Genomic DNA, 17,116 nt, shown 5'->3' on the forward strand with positions numbered 1-17,116 from the left:
GTCAAATTTTTTTCTGACAATTGATTTTTAAAAAAGTTTAACAGAAAAAAAATTTTAAATAACATTTAATTATATTCACAAAAGTTCTTCTGAATTTTTAAAAACCATTTAGAAGAAAAAATTTTTTTTTATTAAAATTTGGAAAGTACCCTATTTTTTCCTCCTAAATATACTGTTAAATTGAATAAATATAAGTATTATATAATTACCTTTAACCCCAATCTTCGACGGTATGCAGTCTTGATCTCAATCAATGAATAGTAACAAATATAGTAAATTAAAATTATTTAAAAATAAATTAATATTAATTGAAACTAATTAAAATTAAGTAATAAATTTAACTAAAATTATTATTCTTAAAGAGACTAATTAATATTATTTGAAAGCAATGGGATTCAAGGAATCTTAAAACTATTTTTAAATTAAAAAAATTTTTTTAGAACAAATAACTTTTTTATTAAAAAATAGAAAAAATTTTTACGAAAAATTATATACAAAATTGAAAAAAAAAAAAAAACATTATATAATAAAAAAAAATTAGCATGATACTTATATTTATTGCTAATATACTAATGAATATAATAATTTTAAAAAAAAGCTCACTTTTATTGTTTATTTACAAAAAAAAAAAAACGTCAAAAAATGTATAAAAATTATTTAAATAATGAAAAAATATGAGCAAATATAAAAAAAAAATACTTGCACGTATATCTGTCCTTACTTTAAGTTAATTAATAAGAATTTTTAAATATATACATGATCACCATTAGTAAAAAAAAATATATAAGATAATTACAATTTAGCACTATATGAGTGCATGGGGTTCTTTTACATGATGGAACAGAGCACAGACTTCTCGTGGCTTTTTGAAACTGGCGGCATCACCCGCAATGGTGTCTGCTGAAGATTTGGCTTCACACGCTTAGGAACCTTGATCAGTTCCACCTCCTTCTCCACGACTGGTTCAGGCACCAGGGCCACCTTCTTCCTGGGCACAATTTTCTTTTTTATGTTGACGGTTATGGTCGTTTTAACCCGTTCAACGTTCACTGGACGAAAAATGAGATTACCGTCGATTTTACATGTCGGCAAGAACGTGTCGGACGGAGTCACTTCACTGGATCCCTTGATTTAGATTTTTTTGTATTGAGCATCATGCTCAATATCAAAAATATCGGCGGACCGTTTGGATGCAGATTGTGGACTTGAAGAAATACACTTGATGTCACCCATAATGATTTGATATAAACTTGAATGATATGTTACGATAACCAAAGCTTGGAGTTTAAGATTTAGGTTATATTCAGAAACAACTTGGTTCGAGTTTGAAACTGAATGATGTTAAAATTTTAAGGACCGATGTTTAACTAGACTGCAATACTTCCAGTAAGGGGGGGGGTGTCGTATCTAAAGGGATATTTGCACCTAAACAACAGTCATGGATGCTTCACGTCGTCCATTACCTTTTCATTTAGACCTATTTTAATATTAATCCCAAGAATTTGTGCTGAAAAGAAAACGGATTACCCGGCGACATAATTATACATGCGTATGTCTGCTGCTTTCTCTAGGAAAAAGTACATTGTATTTAGGTACAGGTATAGAACATTAGAGGTAATGACATTTTGAAGCCATTTAATATTGGGTACATTATTTATATAATATCACCTTTGACCAAAACACATCTATACTTAGACAAATCGCCCTAATAAATAACTTAAGTAGTACATCTGTCTAGCGTCTACAGTGAACAATTGGTAAATAAGTTTGGATTAAAACGTTTATGAATATCCATTTTGTGAAAGAATGATTTTAGAATATTGTGTACAACAAATGCGTTGAGGGAATTCCATAAGTTTTTATTGGATTCTAAAAAATTTTGGTCTTTTTTCCCCATTAAAAACGTTTCTCATAATTTTTTGAAATTTTTTCACTGAACCAATAAAAAAATTATAAATTTTTGATAAAAATTGCTTTTTTTATTATAAATAGCTATAATTTTTTCAAAAATTGACTGATTAAGATTTTTTTTTCTCACAATTTTCTTTTTTAAATGTACATTTTGAAAAAAAAATACGAAAAAATTATTGTAACGTATCTTCTTTGTTTTTTTTTAGATTTTTGGAAAAAATAAATAATTTTTTAATATTTACCATTTTTTTTTTTTTGTTATGTAAAACCTCGACATTTACTGCAAATCCTTGAATTATTTCAAAGTAATATTTTTTCGAATTAGATTTTCTTTTCCAAATAATAAAAAAACCATTTTTAACTAGCATTATTTCTTATGACAGCATTCTGGTAATTTTTGAAAGTGCTCAGATAACTTCTAAATTTCGAAAAAAAAAATGAAAACAATAATTTTAAATAGTAGTCGTCGAAAAAATTTGAATTTTTTTTTTTAAATCAAGTCAAAAAATAGAAGAACTTTCTGAATAATTTTTTTGTATTTTTTGGAAAAAAAAATCACTCTGAAAAGACTTGAGCATTTGCAGGAAATTTCAAAGTTTTATATAATAAAAAAAAAATCAAAAATCAAAAATGGTAAACCGAAAAATTTTTGATTTTTTTCAAAAATCTATAAAAGAAAACAAAGACGATACGTCGCTATAATTTTTTTGTATTATTTTTCGAAAAGTACATTCAACAACAAAAATTTTTGATCAAAAGATCCCATCAGTCAAATTTTGAAAAAGTTATAGCTATTTAAAATACAAATAACAACTTTTATTGGAAATTTATAGCTTTTTTTATTGATTAAGTGAAAAAGTTCAAAAAATTATGAGAAACGTTTTTGATGAGGTAGAAAAAGAGTAAAAATTTTGAGCCAAATCTAAAGTGGCTGGGTTCACAAGTGATTGATTTGGCGTGGAGTGTCCCATATGTTTAACATAGCTAAAAAAAGTTGTATTGATAAATATATAATTAATACATTGCAGCAATGTATTTTTTTTTTCTATATATTATCATACATTAATGCGACAAAACTATAAATACTATTTTTTATATTGTACAACATATCACATCATAACATCCATATATTTTATAACATATTTTTTCGCATAAAGTTTTTTGATGCGGGCCTACATATGTGTACGCATAGGAATAAATAGTAGGGAAGACCGGAGCACGATGGCTCATCATAAGCAAGAGAGACCACTTTCAAAATTTAACAGAAAAAATTTTTTTTTTCATGGTTAAGTCTAAGATAAAGTCTTGATTTATGGATTTGATGTAATTTAAAAATTCCCTCATTATTAAAAAACATAAATATATTCAAAATATATCTTAGGATACATAAAAAAAAATCTAGGCGTCGGTGGACCCTGCGGGCCAGCCCCAAAACTTCCCGCTGTTTTCGACCTCAAAAAGCTCGAAAACATAAGTGTAAATATATTTTCGAGCTCGAATTGCTATTACATGCAATTGTTTTTTTATGATCTTTTCAAGCTCTAACAAGTTACCTGTTATGCTGAAGTTTGAAAATTTAAGGATCGAAAATCATCAATGAAGCGGTTTTTGAAATTTAGTTCCTGATTATGTACAGTAAAATAAGTGTAATGAGGCAGAAATCAATGTCAGGGATCAAAATCAAGATTTAAATAAGTTTTAACTCATGTAAGAAACAATAAAATATAAAATATCCGATAAAAATATTAAAAACTACGTTTTATCGATTTTTTTGTTGAAAATATGATTTAAACTAAAAACCAAGTTCGATTACATTATATGATCAAAAGAAACCATAAAAAAGATGAGTTGATATGATATCAGGCACATTTTAGTACGTTATATTATGATTTATCCGGAAAAAATAACATAAAATGTAATTTTTTTAACTTTCCAAAGCCGATATCTTTTGAACTATTTAATCGATTCTGATAGTTGACGTAGCGATCGGCGCGTTTTATTGAATTCTAGAGCTGATTTAAATTTGAAATCCATCGCGTCAGTCGTTTTGAAAATATTTAGAAAAAACCGTTTTTCACCACTTATTTCTCCCGCGATAACTCTCGAACGAATTATCTGATTTTGATGTTTGAGGTGGCAATCGACGCGTTTTATTGATTTTCAGAGCTCATTAGATTCTAAAGTCGATCGTATTAGTCGTTTTTGAGAAATCAATAAAAAACTAAAAAAAAAAATTTTTTTTTTTCCGTAATTCGTCAATATTTTCGAGTCCTTTTGGTCAAATAATCTGAAATTTCCAGGAAAGTTGATGGCCAACAAGCTCTTTCGATTGCCACCTCAACGATCCAAATCGATCCATTAGTTCAAAAGTTACAAAGAGTTTACACACACACACACACACATACACACGCTCGGGCATCATTCTGAAAATAGTCAGAATAGCTTCCTAGGACCTCAAAACGTCGACATCTGATGAAAACTCGATTTTCGAGAATCGGGGTGAAAACAATAACTTCCCGAAATTTTGAAAATCGTCGATTTTCTTAGCAGGAAGTTAAAAATATTCCTAATTAAGAAAAAATGATATGAAATGATTTAACAAAAGTTGAATGGGGACTTACATATAGATATACACCTAGCGTGGATAAAATTATTTTTTTTTTTCAATCAGGAGGATAAAAATGTAAAAATATATATATTATATATTTTTTTTTCCATCATATACTAATATCTTTGTTATAATTTTATACATACATTATTTAATATATTTTTTTTAATTGTTAATACATATGAGTTGAATATATTCTAAGATAGATTGTGAATATATTTGAAACATATAAGTACGAAAATCGGCCAAAAGTCTGCTATTAAAAACATATTTTTTTTCATACTTAAAATATAGACTTTTTATATTTTGACATATTTTTTTTGAATTTTTTCAATAGGGGTGACTTCACGTGACGTGAGTCGTCAGCGCAGTGAGTAGCAACATTTAGATGAAGCATTAAATGCATCATCCCTTATAACATATACGATAAGTACCTAAGATGGTTTCAAAATATCATTACCTCAAATGTTCTATACCTGTACTTCAATACAATGTACTTTTTCCTCGACTAAGCAGCATACATACGGCTATATTTCAGGTCGAAAAAATTGATCTGTTTTTAATAAACTATTAATTTTAAGTTATTTTTATTAAATTTTATTTTTTATTTTGTAAAATGAGCGAATAAACTAAATGGATCTGGTTTAGGCGAGGTTGGTTAAACAATTAAAAATTACTCAGATTTCTTTACAAATAAATTATAGATTTATTTACACTTATTTACACTTAAAAATTATGAGAATTATGATTATTAGCGAATGCGACTAGATAATTTATACGCGATAGCGAATGCAAACTCACAGTTATTTTATTCACGTAAAAAATTGACACGTGGTCTATAGCGGTTAATTCAATGATAATTAATTAACAATTAATTATTGTCACAAGAACAATTTATTTATTCTCAATAAATAGCAGCCTTGATGTACTGTCTAAATATTGAGGATAATTTAGCGTAGCGATTTAGTTATAATTTTACACAAATTATTTACTGAAGCGGTTCAAGCACGAGGTTGCAAGTAGCAAAGACACGTTGTAGAATAATATTGGTAGCGTCGTTGAATCGTCGAGAAGCTTGGTGTCGACGTGGCAGCCTTGCTGCATAAAACGAATTTTTCTATTGGCTTAAAAGCGCGCCAACAGGTATCAGTTGATAGCGAGCTCTCTCATAGGCTGACCAATATAAGACGAATTTTGTGATTGGTCAGCTTGTAGCGGGTTCTCAGGACGTCTTGACACGATCCTGAGCTAGAAATTGTATGTGCCAGGCCCAAATAGCGAGTGACCCGGCACTATTCTGACCTTCAGTCAGTAGCGAGCTCGGCAACGCCCGAACCGAGCGGAAATGCACGAAGCTTGATTCAAATTAATCAAGCTCGTGACTGAACATATTTATATTTAATTAATATGTCAATTTTAATCTAGTTTTGCCCTTACTATTCCTTATTTAGACTATTTTCAGACTTATTTTCAATCATTTTTAGTTTTTTTTTATTCTTATTTACTTCAAAATCCGACTTTTTATGTCAATTATTTTTAGTCTGATTTTGATCAATATTCGATCAAAAAAAGATTAAAATTTTTTTTTTATAATTATAATGATAAATAATAGAAACAAAAAATTAATGAAAGTTTGATTTTTTTTACACATTGATATAAAATAATATTTATTTAATAAATAAATTAGACTCAATTAACATATAGACATTACTTAAAAAAAATTTAACTTCATCCTCCTTCTTTTCTTCTGATAGTGCATCCTAGTAACTGAGACTTTTTTGAACATACATTCTGAGAAAAATCAATTATTTTGCTCTGGCTTCTACCTTCAATTCATTCAGTTTCTTATCATCATCTGTTAGATATTTTTATAAATACAGAAATTTATTTTTATAAGTTTATATTCAAAATGTCACGGCTGCTATATTTAAAATTTTTTTAATTTTTTTTTCTCTCTCTTCCAAAATAAGTACACACTAAAACCTCCTGTACATAAACCTTTTTATGTATAACGCCAACTTACTGACGCCAGAAGTTGTACCGGACAAATATACCTACCTGAGCGTTGTCAACGCTTTACAATTAAGTCGTATTGTACTAATGGACCACGCGTATTATATATTTCTCTTTCTGGAAATTTCATCATTTTTACTTAACGTACTTTTAAAATTTATGTATCCGTTCCTATTTAACTAATCTAAGCATAGAAGCGGTAGTCTTCTTTGATTTTTCATCTTAAACCTATAGACCACCCAACTCATGCGCACCTGCATGTGATTCTTTGAAATTAGAGAAAGCTAATGGAAACCTCCAAATTTATGGTTTCCTACACGAGCATGCTCAGCGACAGAGCGGCGCCAGGTCATCAGCCTACTTTAATAGTCAAAATCTGTTTCCCAGGGATCACACATGTGCATGGGCCTAGAACTTTCAGGCGAGTCCGAGTCCTCTCGTATGGGAAACTGGTTACCACCACTTTTCATATGCGAGGATCATATGAAAAGACGATGGAATTTAGCTCATCAGTTCTTTTGGGAATCAAACTTTGAACCTTACCGAATTCCGGACACTTGACGGTGTTCGTGGCTAGAGGATTGATATCCCGATTGAGCATTCGGTCACGTGAGCCCAGATCATTGGATCGGTCCTTGATCGTCGTAAGCACTCGTATAATCGGTATATTATTTTCTACTAGCTTCAGAAGCATAATCAACGCGATATTAGCGTATAGCATCCGATCACGTGAGCCCAGATCGTACGATTGGTCCTTGATCGTTGAAAGTCATGAACTAATATCAACCGTTTAGCACCGGTACAGCATTGATTATCTTCATCTTATTATAATCCATTTAATTTCATTCATTTTATTATTTTTATATTGAAATATACCACGAGAAACGTAAAGAATCGAAGGATATTTTACCGCGATAAATGCGAAGATTTTAAAGAATATTTTACCGCGAAAAGGCGAAGAATTTGAATAATATTTAGAAATATTTTTTTACGCGAAAAATACGCGAAGATTTTATAAATTTATATTACCGCGAAGACGCGAAGAATTTGAATACATTGAAATTATTTTACCGCGAAAAGCGCGAAGACCTTCATTTTAATTTAACCTACAAAGGTTTAGAAACGCATAACCATTGGAGCTTATACAACAAGGTAGACTAAATAAATAAATAATTCGATAAATTTAAAATCACATTAATTGACCGCGAGAACGCGTCGTGAATAAGTGTCCTGTGTAACTGCTGACAGTCTTGACACCTCACCAAAACCTGTTTAGGGTAAGTTTTTGAATATTGTAACCATTGTTTGGTATTTTTATTTTTATATACTCTGAAATAATTGTAACCCATATGCATGAAACATTTGCTTTTATATTTACTATTCTTAATATTGCCATTTGTAACCCCTTTTGTATTTTGAGAATATTGAGTCATTTAATAAATAAATACTCGTTAACATAAAACATTTGAAAAACATTATTAATCAGACAATTTTATTTTAACAATGAGATACTAGCTTCACGAGGCTTTTCGGCAACCCACCTTCCTTTATCCCTTATTTTACTACCTGTCTAGCCGCTCAGACCGATAGTTCACAGTAGGGGGTACACAATCTTACGTTTACCGCTCGACGTTTGATTGTGAAATTAGATCAGTCACATAATAAATTGGAAATCGTTTTGGGTTTATCAATATTGTCTTCAACAATATTGTGTGGGCGCGAATTAAATATAAAATAGAATAAACTGAGCATTTGGTCACGTGAGCCCAGGTCATAGGATCGGTCCTTGATCAATGTAAGTACCTTTTTATTCACTATACTTTATACGAATATCGTACCTACGCCCATCACGATCTCCAATCGTGACCAAAATAAAAGAGAATCTCAATTTATAGGATAATTGGTGAAAAACTTTGCCTTAAAAAAATGAATTATTCTAAGAAACTCAAAGATTGTGCGACACTGAGTAATCTTAATTTAAAAAAAAACATTACGTGACAAAATTTTTTTTCAATTCTTTGCTTCATTAAAAGTGTTATATAAAAGCAATAAATTTGAATTAAAAAACTAATAAAAAAAGAAATTAATATTTCTATTTATGGGCAAAATTAATTACTACATGATTTATTAAAAATAACAAGAATAAATAAAGTTCAATTAAACTTACTGCTCATGGAAAGTGATTCAGGATCATCTAGATATAGAGGATTATTTAATTTTTTTGATATTTAAAACGTAATGTCGCTATTCCGTATTACAATATCACAGAGGAATCTTTTGATGCGGTTTTGAATGTCTAAATATTTTTCGACTTTATCCAGTGAATTGAAGAAATTTTTGTTGAGATTTTAACGGCAATTTGACTACTTTCGTTAAATATTATTAATATTCTATCAAGACAACTAACAAGTATAGCTCTCAAATAATCATTAACTGTCGACATTTTTAAACAAAAGACACTAAGTAAATAGTAAACAAAAAAAAATTCATTCTAGATCTTATAATACTTTTTTTATTTGAAACCTTAATCTTTGAGTTAAAAAATAAGATATAAAATAGATTTTAGAAAATATGTGTTTTGTACCGCGATTAGTTTACCGCAGTAATGGCAGTAATTTGATAATGGTTGATGAGATGATTGATAGTAAATACAAAAAATAAATGCGAGTCTGGCTCGAGTAATGAAAACCAAAAAAAAATACAATGATCTTAGGTACTTTATTTAACTGAGCTTGCTGCTCTTTACAAGTCTGGTGAGTTACTGATACAAAAAATTATATTTAAAAATAATTCAAGTTTTTTGGAGGCGGATTTATTTTAGTGGCGAAAAGTGACCAAGGAAAAATGCGAGGAAATCATTGGGCAGCTAAGGGCAAGAAGGTGGAAAGAGGGATAATGTGTCTTGCCATTGGTACTTGGCTAGGTTTATAGGTGGGCATTTAACTGGGACCGATGGAGTTCAGGTAGGGAGGTCAGAGTTGAGCAATGCGGGGACTTGAGGACAAGGAAGTTATGATTTATGAGGGGCTTAAGGGATTAGAGCCATAATATTTTGACCGTAGAGAGAACTTTGGAAAGGAAACGGGATTGCAATTATACAAGAAAAAATTAGCTGTACAGCAGCCATTTCTATGGAGCAGATGCTTTTAACAATACTTTTAAAATAGTAACATTGGGATGTTAAGTTCTGGGAAGCAAGACTAAGTGCTTGGAAATTCCCAAGTGTGCCCTAGTAATATAAAAAAACGGCTTAAAATGTATTTGCAATCGTTCCCTTAAGATAAGAAATTTCAGTGACAAAAAATGGAGGTGTTGTAAAATATAACTTAGTAAGATTAAAAATATTTCCCAGAGTAATAAACTATCATTTTTTCTTAAATATAATAAATTTTGTTTGCATGAGTAAAGTTAAAAATATGTAAATGAATCAATATAAAAATAAGGTTTTAAAATAAATTATATGGGCAAGGTTGCGACGAAACATGCTGCCCCCCTTGAACTATTTAGTTCAATCTTGATGAGCTGTGGAGTCGTCTTCGAATGGTAGCGGGCACAGCTTCTTGGTGCAGCGCTCGTATTCTCCTTTGGCAGTTTTGATCGTCGCGGCTCGTACTACACCGTCTCGACTGCAATAATGCGACCTACGGGCAATTGAAGCGGTGGCAGATGGTCTTCTGAAATCAAAACCAGCGTGCCTACTTCTAAATTGGATGATTATTAGCAATGAGACAGACGCATGATGAGCTGATGCAGGTACTCCTTGTACCATCGCTTCCAAAAGTGTTGCTTCATTTGTTGAGCATGCTGCCACGCAGATAACCAGTTAGACTGGGTGTCAGTGAAATCAACCTGTGGAAAAGTTGTCAGTGGACCAACAATAAGGAAATGGCCAGATGTTGAAGGCAGGAGGTCGTTAGGATCGGATGATAATGGGGAAATCGGACGAGAATTTAGTATTGCCTCTATTTCTATAAGGTACGTTTCCAACTGATCGTAGGTTAACATATTATCTCCTACAGTTCTTATAAAATGTTTTTTAAAGGATTTAACTGCGGCCTCCCAGATCCCTCCAAAATGAGGTGCCCTGGGGGGGGGGGGGGATAAAATGCCAATTAATCTTTCGTTGATGCATAAAATGCTGCATTGGAGTTTCATGTTCTGAGGAATGAAGCAAAGCGTATAGCTTATTGAGCTCATGACTGGCACCTACAAAATTGGTACCATTGTCTGAATAAATATCGGTAGACTTTCCACGCCTTGCAAAAAGGCGCTTGAGGCTGGCTATAAATGCCTTCGTAGTAAGATCGGTGACTAATTCGAGGTGAACTGCTTTCGTAGACATACATACATAAACAGCGACATAGACCTTGAGTTTTTGCCGATTACAATGCCTTCGTTCTTTCATATATAGCGGCCCACAGTAATCAACTCCAACGTGCAGGAAAGGACGTGATTGGGATACCCGATAGGAAGGTAAATCGCCCATAATGTGATCAGCAAGCTTAGGTTTGGCTCGAAAACATTTTAAACATTTATATATGATTTTCCGAGTAATGTTACGACTGTTTAGAGGCCAGTAAACTTGGCGCAAAGAGTACAAAGTAGTTTGAGTCCCGGCGTGATTTAGGCGTACGTGTTCTTCGCGTATGATAGTGCGTGTGATGTGGTGATCACTGGGAAGTACCATTGGATGACGCTGCCCCTCAGGTAACTCCGATAAAGCAAGTCTGCCGCCTACCCGTAGAAGGTCATTGGAGTCAAGGAAGGGATTTAAGGAAATTAATTTACTACCATCGCGGATAGGAATACCCTTTTTCAAACAATTGATTTCGGTAGCAAAAGAAGCCATCTGGACCATTTTGACTATGGTATCACGGGCAGCTTTCATTTCTACAGGAGTTAAGTGGTCGCGGATACGCTGAGGCTCCTCGCATCTTAAGTTATTAATAAAGCGAAGAAGGTGAGCAACGAGGCGAGTTGCCTTTTCAAATGATTCGTATCGCTGAATCAAATTATGACCGCGTAATTCTAGCTTCATGCAAGTGGTGATGGAGATATCAGGTTTTAAGTCAGGCAGATCGATATGAGCTAAAATAGTCTTAGGCCACAATACTTGCTCCTTCCAAAGCCAGGAAGGACCTCGTTGCCGGATCTCTCCTTGGACGAATTCAGATGGAAGTTGGCCGCGAGATACAAGATCCGCAGGGTTATCAAGTGAGGCAACATGACGCCAATGGCAAGCGCTTGTTAGTCTCTGAATTTCAGCAACGCGATTTGAGACAAATGTTTTTAAGCGATGCGGGGGAGTGTTTAGCCAATGCAAGGCTATTGTAGAATCAGACCACAAAAAAATCTCATCCATGTTAATCAAGAGTGCTTGTTGTACTGTGTGATGGCAGACCAGTTGCGGCGGACCCGTTCCGTTTTTTTTTGTTTTATTCTTACAACTATCGATTCCTTATATCTACTACTATACTAGCTACTATTTATCTAAATTACTACTATTTCTTATACTATGACTACTTGTTAACTACTAAACCTATAACTAGGATGCTTATTCTAACTACTATTTATTACTGTACTTAAAACCTACTTTTTTATAATAACTAGGACTACTATTTAATTACTACTTATTTACTATTTGTGATATATTACTATTATTATTACTTACGACTAAACCTAAAACTAGGGTACTTATTCTAATAACTATGACTACTTAATGCTACTTGTAACGATTAACAAAACCTAAAACTATGGTACTTATTATAACTACTATTTTGTACTTAAAACCTATTTATCTAATACTAATTACTACATGATTGAACATTTAGCTCTATTTCTTTTTGAATATACTAAACTATCACTATAACTATTTAACTTATTGTAACTATGGCTGTGTATTACTATTACTAAGTTTTTTTTATAAGATTTTGTGTGATATTATGGTTATACGAGTGAATAAATAAGAGTATATGGAAGCGCGCGGAGTGAAATTATTCTAAGTCCCGAGCCGATAAAGTCAAAGGGAAAGGAACAAAAAAACGTGAAAAATAATTCCATGTGAATCTTTAAAAGATTCACAGAGATCGAAAGAAATATAAAATAAAATAAAATTATGAAGAGAGTTGAATTTAACTTAGTATTTTAATCGCGCATTCTTCCATTCTCTTTTCGTTCGCTCGCGAGTACGGCTAATTCCTCCGTAATCAAATGTTTGCTCAAACTCTTAAACACATTCTTTTTCTTTCCGAATCATTCTTTATATTATATTTTTCAATTCTCACTGATATTAAAGCACAAAAACTTAGAAGAAATTCAATCTCGTGAATAATATTTCATCATTATTTTATTTTCCTTTGATTTTTGTCGGTTTGGACTTAGAATAATTTCTCGATCACTACGCTTCAGACAGCAACACTAGGTGGCGATAAATTTATCCTTTTCCGTATGCGGGACGGATGGCTCAGGTAATAAAAGCGCTCGGTAAAGCTGGTATTGGCAACTTAGTCTCCCGAGACGTTTTCTGGAGGAAGACCATTCCCTGGACAACATCTGGAACTTCGACTACCCCGAGTCCGACCGGACCAAGGTAAGCGAAATTTTGATTCTCGGGGAGATTTAAGGGTCCCCACTCTGAGGCCTTCTGCCAAGGGGTGGTAGGTAGAACTAGCCGTGTAGGTGGGGGTTTGACGGAGACCATCCGCTTACCCTCAGGGAAGGGGAACTCGTGCAGGGCCGACGGGGAAGTCGACCAGACACCCCTGAAGCATCCGGGAGAGGGGTAGACCCGCGTTACTAGTCCGCGTAAATTGTGTGTGTGTGGGAATTGACCGCGTAACTGTGTGTACGTATTTACAGAACCGTGATAAACCGTGATTTGAAATTGTTTTAAATAATTAAAAAACCGTAATCATTTATTGTAAAGGTAGTAGAACAAGGGCTCGAAGCCTATGTAAAGCTTTGATTTGAATAAACTTTAAAGTATTACATTTAATATTGTCTATCTTTTGAAAACCCCCTTTGTTTTCGACCCTGGACTCCGGCGAGCTAAACCGAGCCAAAGGGGTAGTTTTGTATATCTTCTAATTTTGCTTTCTGGGATATTTTATTGGCTAATCATTAAATTTCCTTGCATTCAGATATTATTTGTCTATTTACTGTTTTGTCTTTTCTGGTTCTGATTTGGTTCATTTCCGACTTATCAATTAATAATTTTTAATTGGCAGCTGAAATCAACCCCAGTTTTACCCGTTACAACTGTATGGAATAAGCGAGCAAGTGAAAGAGCACCGCGAAGCTCTAGGCGAGGCAATGAAATCGAGCTTACCGGAGCCACTCGAGATTTAGAACAAATCAATTTTACGTGAATCTTGTCATCTTGATCCACCGATCGTAAGTAAAGGCAGGCACCGTACGCCTCTTCGCTGGCATCACAGAAACCATGCATTTTAACGTTAATTGAGTCAGCAATGGTAATGCAACGACCGAAACGTAGATCAGAAATTAATGGAAGCTGCTCCACATAAGCAGTCCATGACGTGTGCAAGTCGACTGGAACTGATTCGTCCCACGCCACGCCAGTTTTCGTTAATGATTGCATAATTATTTTTTCATGTAATATGACGGGACCTAGCAAACCCAAAGGATCGAACAGTTTGGCTATCTGAGATAAAATGGAGCGTTTAGTGACTGTTTTTAGCTTACAGACATTTACGCTACAGAATATGCTGTCCTCTCTGGCGTTCCAATGAATGCCTAGAGTTTTAATAGACGTGCCTGGGTCAAGTGACATATGAGTCGTGACTGGGTGCTCGTCGCACTTATATAAGAGAGAGGGCTCATTTGAAGCCCACTTTCGTAAGTTGAAGCCACCTTTTTTCAAAATTTCGTTTAGCTCATCGCGTAACACTTCGGCTTCCGGAATAGTATTTGTGCCAGTAAGAAGGTCGTCAACGTAGAAATCGCGCTTTAGGGCTACGGCAGCGTGAGGATAAGCGTAACCCTCGTCGCTAGCGAGCTGCTGCAGAGAACGAATGGCAAGATGAGAAGCGCATGCTGTGCCGTAAGTGACGGTATTAAGTATGTACGTAGAAATAGGTTTAGAAGGATTGCCTCAAAATAATATCTTTCGATATTTGGTATCGTCAGGATGTACCCGAATTTGACGGTACATTTTCTCTATATCTGCAGTAAGAACAATAGTATGAGACCGATATCTAATAAGCAAAATAAATAAGTCGTCCTGCAGCTTGGGGCCGACCATGAGAGCGTCATTTAGGGATATTCCGCTAGAAGTTTTAGCAGAACCGTCAAAGATGACCCGAGTTTTGGTAGTCAGGCTGTCTTTTTTAACTACAGCGTGGTGAGGAAGATAAAAGTCCGAGTGCTCAACATTTGACTCGGTTGCAAGCGACATGTGACCCAAATCTAGATATTCTTGCAAAAAGGCAGTGTACTCATTTCCAATTTCTTTATCTTGCACCAAACGTTTCTCAAGTGATTGAAAACGCCGCAAGGCTGAAGGGTATGAAGCACTAAGTTTGTTTACATTATTGTTAAATGGCAGCCGAACCATGTATCGACCGGTAGTATTTCTGGTAGTATTGCGAAGAAAATGCTCCTCACACAACTGCTCTTCAGGGGACAGAACTTTTGCCGCGGGAAGCTCTTCTATTTCCCAAAATCGGGTGAGATTAGTATCATTAACTCGGTTGTTGAAAATAAAATGGCATGATAAATTTGGTTTCTTGAACGAAGAATTTAAACCACCAGCGACCACCCACCCAAGCTGAGTTTTTTGCAAAATGGCCTCCGGCTGATTTTTCAATTTAATTTGTCCGACACTTAAAAGCTTGTAAAAAAGATTGACTCCTATAAGTGCATCTACTGAGGAAGGTTTACAAAACTCTGGATCAGCTAAAACGATATTTTTCGGTATTTCTAGCCCAGCGAGATCAATAGGAGCCGACGGCATTGCTTTGCTAATTTGCGGAATTATCAAAAACTCAATATTTTTAGAAAATTTATTGAATCGCGATTTTATGATAGCGCGAGTGGCGTGCTTGATATTTGTACTTAGATCGTCGACACCACTGACCGATATGTTAACTTCAGTTCGGTCAAGCTTTAGGAAGTTAGCTGTAGCTTCGGTAATAAAATGAGCCTGGGAACCGGAATCCAAAAAAACTCTGCACGCCTTTGAAATTCCTTGTGGATTCACGATATCCACTATGGCGGTGGCCAGTAGGGCCTCGGAGGATACAAGCACGTGCAAGTTGACGCGAGAAGTCTGCGACTGCGCACTTGATTCACTCTGACTGGCTGTATTAATTTTATTGATGCTATTGTGATTATTATGATTGTTATGGTTACCATTGTTATAATTATTATAGTTATAGTTATTTCCGCTATTTTTTTGAGAGGAAGCGTTGAGCTTTTCAAAATGCAGAAGCGTATTATGACGCTGCCCACAGATGCGACATTTAATAGCATTACATTGAGACGATTGGTGCGTATTACGCAAACAGTTAGTGCACCAACCGTTCCTTTTGGCAGTTTCATACCTGGCGAATGGAGTTTAAACTTGGCGCAGGAATTAATGTAATGATTATCGTCTAATCAGTGAAGACAACGGCCAGGAGATACCTCTAACGCGAAAGCTTGTTTTGGCTGTGACAGAGCTCGAGAGTTAGATTTTTGGCTGTCTGGCTTTCAACTATACGCCTGAGCACGCGTGGCTTCGAATTGAGCGCGCCGTGCTAAAAAAGCAATAAATTTATCGATGGTGGGAATAGGATAGCTTGAATAGAATTGCTATGTTCCTCCCATCGATCACGAAGCGAATTTGGAATTTATTACGAAGAATAACCACCAGAATGGAGTTCCACCCATCAATAGGCTCTCCTAAAGTTTTGAGAGCACGCAAATTTTTTTGTAAATGATCCACGAAAGCTTGCGTTAAAAACTCTTTTGATATTTGAGAAATATCCAGTATTGCTTGAATATATTTTTCCCGCATTAGCTTTCTGTTATCATAACGATCTTTTAGTAAATTCCAAGCCAGCTCATAATTTTGAGCTGATGCTTCAATAGAAGAGATTACACTAGCCGCTTCTCCTACCAAACTGCTTTTTAAATGATACAATTTACGAATCGGGGGAATATTTTTAACTCCATGGATAAAGGATTCAAATAAATCATGAAAACCTATCCATTCGTCGAAGGCCCCACCGAATTTAGGCACTTCCACAGAAGGCAAACCGAAGTAGTTGGGGTTATAATAACTTAGTGTGGCGATGACGGAGTGGTCTGAATGCGGAGCAGATGATTCGCGTGTTTGATTGTGATGTGAAATTTGCTCAGTAGCGGGCAGAGGAAAGGAATCACGCGCTTGATTTTAATGTGCGATTTGTTCATGAATGCCTGGAGAAGTTAATTCACGCGTCTGAGATTGTATTGAAATTTGTTCGTGATCACCCGGCGATCCAGGATTGATATTTGCTGGCAATTGATTTAAATTAGCAGATATAATTGGTGGATTAAGAATAGAAATTTCCGGAATGGAGGATGCGGTTCGAGCAGAAC

General features: G+C 34.3%; 1 protein-coding gene across 1 annotated transcript; it reads right to left on the minus strand.

Moving 5' to 3' along the window:
• Window positions 1-828: 828 nt before the first annotated feature.
• Window positions 829-15,506, minus strand: LOC106694272 (uncharacterized). Its single transcript, XM_053741377.1, has 3 exons — window positions 14,699-15,506; window positions 13,860-14,587; window positions 829-1,125 (listed from the first exon to the last, which is right to left on the minus strand). The coding sequence occupies exons 1-3, from the start codon at window positions 15,504-15,506 to the stop codon at window positions 829-831; spliced, it is 1,833 nt and encodes a 610-aa protein (XP_053597352.1).
• Between the last annotated feature and the right edge of the window lie 1,610 nt (window positions 15,507-17,116).

The sequence above is a fragment of the Microplitis demolitor genome, chromosome 8, assembly GCF_026212275.2.
Source record: "Microplitis demolitor isolate Queensland-Clemson2020A chromosome 8, iyMicDemo2.1a, whole genome shotgun sequence".
Lineage (NCBI taxonomy): Eukaryota > Metazoa > Arthropoda > Insecta > Hymenoptera > Braconidae > Microplitis > Microplitis demolitor.

Bases quoted from the DNA above. Each gene is read 5' to 3' on its own strand.
- LOC106694272 (XM_053741377.1), bottom strand. From the start codon at position 15,506: ATGCCGTCGGCTCCTATTGATCTCGCTGGGCTAGAAATACCGAAAAAT. The intron at 14,588-14,698 runs GTCAAATTCGGG...CTTACGGCACAG, and splicing joins AGATATAGAGAAAATGTACC to CATGCGCTTCTCATCTTGCC. The intron at 1,126-13,859 runs GTAAGCTCGATT...ATCTAAATCAAG, and splicing joins CTAAATCTCGAGTGGCTCCG to GGATCCAGTGAAGTGACTCC.